The sequence below is a fragment of the Coregonus lavaretus genome (genome assembly GCF_964263955.1).
Source record: "Coregonus lavaretus genome assembly, chromosome: 17".
In the NCBI taxonomy this organism is placed as follows: Eukaryota; Metazoa; Chordata; class Actinopteri; order Salmoniformes; family Salmonidae; genus Coregonus; species Coregonus lavaretus.
Window position 1 is genome coordinate 36975389 of NC_140004.1, and position 7499 is coordinate 36982887.

The following is a 7499-nucleotide window of genomic DNA, read 5'->3' on the forward strand; positions in this document are numbered from 1 at the left end:
GTAGCTAAATGGCGGGAAACAACGCAATGGCGTCTCCTTTCTCTGATTATCAGCTGTTGTCAAACACACCTGGGTCTAAATGTATTTAGTTTCACATACTATAAAACGTATTTTCGCATACCCGAAAAGCCTACTAACTATTTAGGACGCAAGCACGGGTATTCGGACAAGGGCAGTGAGTGTGTCAGAATCTTAGCGGCGCTCCGTGGCGAGATAGCTGTTTGTTTGACCTGGAGTTTTTGTATCTGATCTGGTTGAGTTCTCAGGGTCTATCTGTGGGTGACAGACAGGATGATCCTTCTACTCCTCTCCCTGCTCCTGACTTGGACTCCAGTGATCGGGGCACAGCCGGACATCCATATGCCCTTCATGGAGCACCTTGACGTGGACAACAATGTCATCCTGAAGTGGGGGTTCAGCGAGGTCCAGGGCACCATCACGTTCCAGCTGACCTTCAAGACCACTGGCTGGGTGGGATTCGGGTTCAGCCCAAATGGAGACATGGCTGGAGCAGATATCGTTATTGGAGGGGTCGGACCAAAAGCCAACTACTTCAAGGTATCTAAACCATTAACCTGTAATCGTTACAATTAGACAAGTATCAGTGGTAATGTAGTAGTTTCTTGTAGAAGTAGCCCTATATATGACCCTGCGTCCTAGCTTTTAGTTAGAGGTAGTTATATTGTAGGTCTTAGGAATAGGCTACTGTGACAGTGTAGTGGTTTTCAACACCTCAAACATTTGGCAAACTACATGTGAATGTGTTGCACCTGGTCAAGTTTTAGAGAAGAGCTGAACTCTATATAACATTTTAAGTATAACTAGAAAAGGTTTTATGGTTGTGGTCAGTATACAAGCACACTATTCCAGATCGGTTTGCACGTTAGTTTAAATGGGGTTTCTAGCTGAAACAGTTGACGACTAGTAAGAAGGCTGCTTTTATGTAGGCTGCTCAATTATGATATTTTTTCACTAATCGGTCATTTGACTGATCAGATAAGATCTGGGAAAATCTGATTGGAAAATATTTTTAAATTGGGCTTCCTTTGTAAAGAAAGCTGTAGTGACCAGAATTCCCCACATCCATGTCCCTGGCACGCACTGGGAGTCATGCAAATATGGTTGTAGTGTGACCAGTATTAGTGTCAGTTTCTTCAAGCAACCTGACCAGTGGCAGTCTGGACTTTCTGGTGTTGATAGCTTATGGTTCTGGTGCTACAGGTGGTGGCAGCAGCATAATAGTGATAATGAACAGTTTCTAAAGTTGTGCTTTCACCAAGCACACCTAATAAAACACAAGTCTAGTAGGCTCTATAAATACTCCAGATAACATCAGTATTTTGTTGTATTTCCTTCAGGATTATCATGCCACAAGCAACGGATTTCCCTTGGTGGATGAGAAACAGGACTACACCCTCCTGTCCCTGACCGAGGCAGACGGTCAAACCACCATGACCTTCTGGAGGGCCATCCAGTCATGTGACAAGGATGACTTCCGCATGACCGTGAGTTAAGTTGTAAATGTAATGCTGGTTTTTATGCACTTTTATGCCGTTTTCATGTGTGTAAATGTATTTTTAAAAATGTGAGCTGTTTTAAAGGAAATGTACAATAAAAACTTTTCCAAAAGAAAAAATCTGTCGTTTATATCCACTTACTAGTTATTTTATTGAGTAGTTCACCACAAACTGCATAAACATGGAGGCTTTTGTAACCCTACGTGGTTCTCGGAGATTCACAAACTTAGCATTTAAAATGGCATTATTAAAGACTGGAGTCATAACGTCAATGACAACATTATGTTGGATATGGTTCCCCAACTGGTGGCCCGCAGGTTGAATTTGGACCGCGGCTGGTTTTATTTGGCCTCCGACGTTATCAGAGGGAACAATTTTCATTGTTGGACATAAGACTGTAAACACTGGGAAATCCGCTGCAAGTGACTTTAATTTAAGAAATCTGTTCAAGTATTCCCACGGCGTAGACTCATGTGATCGTATACAAATGTAAGCCAGGTTTGAAACTGCCGCCGATCATCCGCTCAAGAGAGAAATCGGCCCTTGGCTGAATCTTGTTGATGGCTGATATAGGCCCTACTTAGTGCCTACTAGGACTTTTCTAAACGCAGTCCTTAACCTGTTTTTTTTCTTCTGTTCTCTTGTATGTTTTGTTCGATCCCCATCATAGGACAGTCCATTGAAGCTGATCTATGCCTACGGGAAAACGGATGACATCGGCTACCATGGCAAAAGTAGGGGGACCAAGGAGGTGAACCTGCTCAACATGCCTAGCTCCAGCCCCCTTGTCAGCAACTCTGGCGCCAGTCCCCCACGCGCAATAGAAAAGTGTCAATAATCTGTATTCATGATATATGAAAATGTCAAATTTAAGGAATAATTCACTCAACTACTCCTTCCTATGCGTAAAATGTTATGTCTTACCATGTTTGAACGCTTGGTGATGAAACGTTTCATCTTGGACTGGAAGCAAAATGTGAAAATCCAATGACTTTACTCTGAACAGAAATATGTAACAATTTCAAAGATTTTACTGAGTTGTAAGGAAATCAGTCAATTGAAATAAATTAATCAGGCCCTAATCTATGGATTTCACATGACTGGGAATACAGATGTGCATCTGTTGGTCAGATACCTTAAGGTAGGGGTGTGGCGCAGGGGAAAAAGTCAGCATCTGGTGGGACAGCCATTTCTGTCATTAAGTGTGACACATACGTATAGTTGCTCAGGCTGATTGTGGAACGTTTTTTCCGCTCGTCAACGGCTGTGCGACGTTCCTGGATATTGGCAGGAAATGGAACATTGTTGTACACCGATCCAGAGCTTCCCAAACATTTAATTGGTGACATGTCTGTGTATGCAGGCCATGGAAGAACTGGGATGTTGTCAGCTTCTTGGAATTGTGTAGAGATCCTTGCAACATGGGGCTGTGCGTTATGCTGAAAAATGAGGTGATTTAAACACTTACAATGGATAGCTAAAACGGTCAAGAATGGCTACAGACCTATGTTGAGACTGACGGGAACATCCGGTTTTTAAATTAAAGCTCCAGGCAGCCTCTCCTTTTTAACAAATTCTCAAGGTCACCCCCTCTCCTAGGGAGGGTGACGTGTTCGATGCCAGTACAGCTAAGGGACGAAATAGTGGTTTGCTTCCTAAATTCGAGCCAATGACTTACGTAGTTGAACGTGAAAGTGACAAACTGACACTGTCATTTTCGTAAACAACTTTATGAAGGAGTGCCTTTGACGGCCCTCACATGCGCGGTTCCGAGCGAGACAACCATTTGACCCGTTTTAAGTGTTTCTGCTCATGAGTTTAGCTAGCATATGTCGCAATGTCATCCCCTACAAATGTGTTGGGGGTTTCTAATGGAGAAGCAGTTTCTGCCCATCTTTATATTGAAGGCTCTAGGCAACAGCTCGCTTAGTGTACTAGGGGGTAACTAGCCCCCTAGTACACTATGTAAATGGCTAAAGTTCACACTTCATGGTAAAAGTACCGGGGTAACTGTTCCCCCGCCCCAATGGAGTAACTGACCAACGGAGGGTTTCTGTTACCCCGGTAGAAGATTATGGGATAGGGTTTCTCACAAGTGTGTTAAAACCCATTTAATCTGTTTTCTTTAATAAGTAATACTTCAAATGTAAGTCTAGATGTCTTATTTTAAATAAAATATGGGGAGGAAATGGTGTTGCACATGTCACCTATAATATCTGCACTATGAAAATATTTGATGTAAAGTCCCTCTTTAACTCACCTGTACATTAATTTTCTGCTTGCTTTTTCCATATAATCCATTATGTACAATTGCACTAAACATGATTTGAATAATGCAAGATTTTAAATCCCAGCAGTCTTTAAAATGACATTCAGGAAGAAAAAGTTTTTAATAGTTTTTAATTAATTAAAACAATTATTCATTGGAATGGAATATACTGTGCATTCGGAAAGTATTCAGACCCCATCCCTTTTTCCATATTTTGTTACGTTACAGCCTTATTCTTAAATGGATTAAATTAATTGTTTTCCTCATCAATGCAAACACAATGTCCCATCATGACAAAGCGAAAACAGGTTTTTAGAAATGTTTGCAAATGTGTACAAAAATAACCCCCCCCAAAAACACTTATTTACATAAGTATTCAGACCTTTTGCTATGAGACTCAAAATTGAGCTCCGGTGCATCCTGTTTCCATTGCTCATCCTTGAGCTATTTTCTATAACTTGATTGGTGTCCACCTGTGGTAAATTCAATTGATTGGACATGATTTGGAAAGGCACACACCTGTCTAAACAGTTGACAGTGCATGTCAGAGCAAAAACCAAACCATGAGGTTGAGGGAATTGTCCGTAGAGCTTCGAGACAGGATTGTGTCGAGGCACAGATCTGGGGAAGGGTACCAAAACATTTCTGCAGCTTTGAAGGTCCCCATGAACACAGTGGACTCCATCATTCTTAAATGGAAGAAGTTTGGAACCACCAAGACTCTTCCTAGAGCTAGCAGCCAGGCCAAACTCAGCAATCGGGGGAGAACAGCTCGCATAGTGTACTAGGGGGTAACTAGTTGCTGACACAAAGCAATGTTTGGAAAAAAATGTTATGTGGATGAAGGTCATGCTTACGAGAATAAACTATACAGGGAAATAAATGGCTACAGTTCACACTTCATGAAATGTTTTTAGAAAAGGGGCATTTTTTTAAAGTACCGGGGTAACTGTCCCCCCAACCCCAATGGGGTAACTGGTCACTCTTACAGAGCTCCAGTGTTCATCTGTGGAGATGGGAGAACCTTCCAGAAGGATAGCCATCTCTGCAGCACTCCACCAATCAGGCCTTTATGGTAGAGTGCCCAGATGAAAGCCACTCCTCAGTAAAAGGCACATGACAGCCCGCTTGGAGTTTGCCAAAAGGCTCCTAAAGGACTCTCAGACCATTCGAAACAAGATTCTCTGGTCTGATGAAACCAAGATTGAACTCTTTGGCCTGAATGCCAATCTTCACGTCTGGAGGAAACCTGGCACCATCCCTAAGATGAAGCATGGTGGTGGCAGCATCATGCTGTGGGAATGTTTTTCAGCGGCAGGGACTGGGAGACTAGTCAGGATAGAGGGAAAGATGAACTGAGCAAAGTACAGAGAGATCCTTGATGAAAACCTGCTCAAGATGGCTCAGGACCTCAGACTGGGGGCGAAGGTTCACCTTCCAACAGAACAACGACACTAAGCACACAGCCAAGACAACGCAGGAATGGCTTCAGGATAAGTCTCTGAATGTCCTTGAGTGGCCCAGCCAGAGCCCGGACTTGAACCCGATCGAACATCTCTGGAGAGACCTGAAAATAGCTGTGCAGCGAAGCTCCCCATCCAACCTGACAGAGCTTGAGAGGATCTGCAGAGAAGAATGGGAGAAACTCCGCAAATACAGGGTTGCAGAGCTTTTAGCGTCATACCCAAGAAGACTTGAGGCTGTAATCGCTGCCAAAGGTGCTTCAACAAAGTATTGATTGAAGGGTTTCAATACTTATGTGATATTTTTTAATAAATTAGAAAACATTTCTATAAACCAGTTTTTTCTTTGTCATTATGGGGTATTGTGTGTATACTGATGAGGGGGGGAAAACAATTTCATCAATTTTAGAATAAGGCTGTAACGTAACAAAATGTGGAAAAAGTCAATGGGTCTGAATACTTTCCGAATGCAGTGTAACTGATAACATTAAATAACATTGGAATATAACATTTAAAAAACAATAACTCATAACTTAACAAATTATTTCAGTCTAACAATGATGTGGCAACTCTCTTATTATCTGCTATTAAACAATTCTAATTCAAATAAAATAAATTTTTATTGGCAACATGCACCAAATACAACAGGTGCAGACATTACAGTGAAATGCTTACTTACAGCCCTTAACCAACAGTGCATTTTTTATTTATTTATAAAAAAGTAAAATAAAACAACAAAAAAGTGTTGAGAAAAAAAGAGCAGAAGTAAAATAAAATAACAGTAGGGAGGCTATATATATATACAGGGGGGTACCGGTGCAGAGTCAATGTGCGGGGGCACCTGCTAGTTGACGTAGTTGAAGTAATATGTACATGTGGGTAGAGTTAAAGTGACTATGCATAAATAAATTAACAGAGTAGCAGCAGCGTAAAAAGATGGGGTGGGTTGTGGGGGGGCAGAGTAAATAGTCTGGGTAGCCATGATTAGCTGTTCAGGAGTCTTATTGAGAAGTATTTTGGAAGTATTGTTGAGAAGTATTTTGGACCTAGACTTGGCGCTCCGGTACCGCTTGCCGTGCGGTAGCAGAGAGAACAGTCTATGACTAGGGTGGCTGGAGTCTTTGAGTTCTTTATCTTATATAAAAGTAGTAATTCTCTTTAGTTACCTTTTTTCCAATGTAATTTTGTATCATAATTGTGACATTATGCACTATATGAAAAGCTGCATTTCGTATCAGTAGCTAGGTTTCCATCCAATTGACAACAGATTTTCATGTAATATTCTAAAATCCGTTAAAAGAAATATCCGCATTTTCACACATTCTCCTGTTTCTGTCAAATTGACTTGTTGCAGATAAAAGGCTGTGCGTGACAACGGAGTGCACACGAAATACATTTTGCGGTTAAATTTCCATGTACCTAATAAAAAATACAAGTTCAATGGGTTTCCATAGCATTTTCAACTCTACTGATGGTTTTCTCACCCCCGCAAAAATGCGTTATAGCGTGTGCACACTCTGGTATTGGCACGTGCGCTGTAACCAACAGCGCTATCTGCGCGCTTTTGGCTAGAGCGCACATACAGCCTACACATGATGAGGTTATTAGCCTATTATTGTCAAAAGAGCGAGATTATTTTTATTTGTCAAATGGCAGCCAAGAATCGATTATCATTTCACCAGAATAAGACCCTTGATATTTCGTGGAAAGGAGCATCAAGCTCATCGCCTGTGAAGTTCATCATAATTTTTTTCATCTGTAACCTAATGAATCCCGATGAGTTTTAGTGGGGAGGACTACACAACATGTCATCGCGTGGCTCGAAGTCTACTTCCATATGATGGTTATTATATCAATATGTGCGCATAATAACCGACATTTTTTAGCATCATTCATTTTACCTCATCTAGAGCATTTTGTTTTGTCGACATTTGTAAAGTTTACCGAAAAAATGTAATGTTCTGTTTCCATCAGACATTTTTTATTCGAAATGTACTTTACTTGCATGAAATGTTGGATGGAAACCTGGTTATATGGACAGCATATTCCCCTATTCACCTCTCCACACACACCAAACGGGAGAAAACGTACCTCAAAGGCAAACTGTTGAAGAACGGTGCCCACCGTTTTGAGGAAACGTGTCGTTTAGTAGCGCTACAAACCATCACGCAAATTAGCAAACGTTGAAGCGAAATGCATGCACCCCAGGTATGTTTGACAAGAGCTGATAATCAGAGAAGGGGACTGGCT

The 7499-nt window shown here is 41.4% G+C and overlaps 1 protein-coding gene across 1 annotated transcript; it reads left to right on the plus strand.

The window, feature by feature from the left end:
• On the plus strand, positions 1 to 2706 carry LOC311144649 (DBH-like monooxygenase protein 2 homolog). The gene is made up of 3 exons (XM_084180700.1): positions 1 to 558; positions 1359 to 1505; positions 2188 to 2706. The coding sequence occupies exons 1-3, from the start codon at positions 292 to 294 to the stop codon at positions 2353 to 2355; spliced, it is 582 nt and encodes a 193-aa protein (XP_084036826.1). The 5' UTR covers positions 1 to 291; the 3' UTR covers positions 2356 to 2706.
• The last annotated feature ends 4793 nt before the right edge of the window (positions 2707 to 7499 follow it).

Coding starts and splice junctions, on each gene's coding strand:
- LOC311144649 (XM_084180700.1), top strand. CDS start 292: ATGATCCTTCTACTCCTCTCCCTGCTCCTGACTTGGACTCCAGTGATC. Junction 559..1,358: donor CAAAAGCCAACTACTTCAAG/GTATCTAAACCA, acceptor TATTTCCTTCAG/GATTATCATGCCACAAGCAA. Junction 1,506..2,187: donor AGGATGACTTCCGCATGACC/GTGAGTTAAGTT, acceptor TCCCCATCATAG/GACAGTCCATTGAAGCTGAT.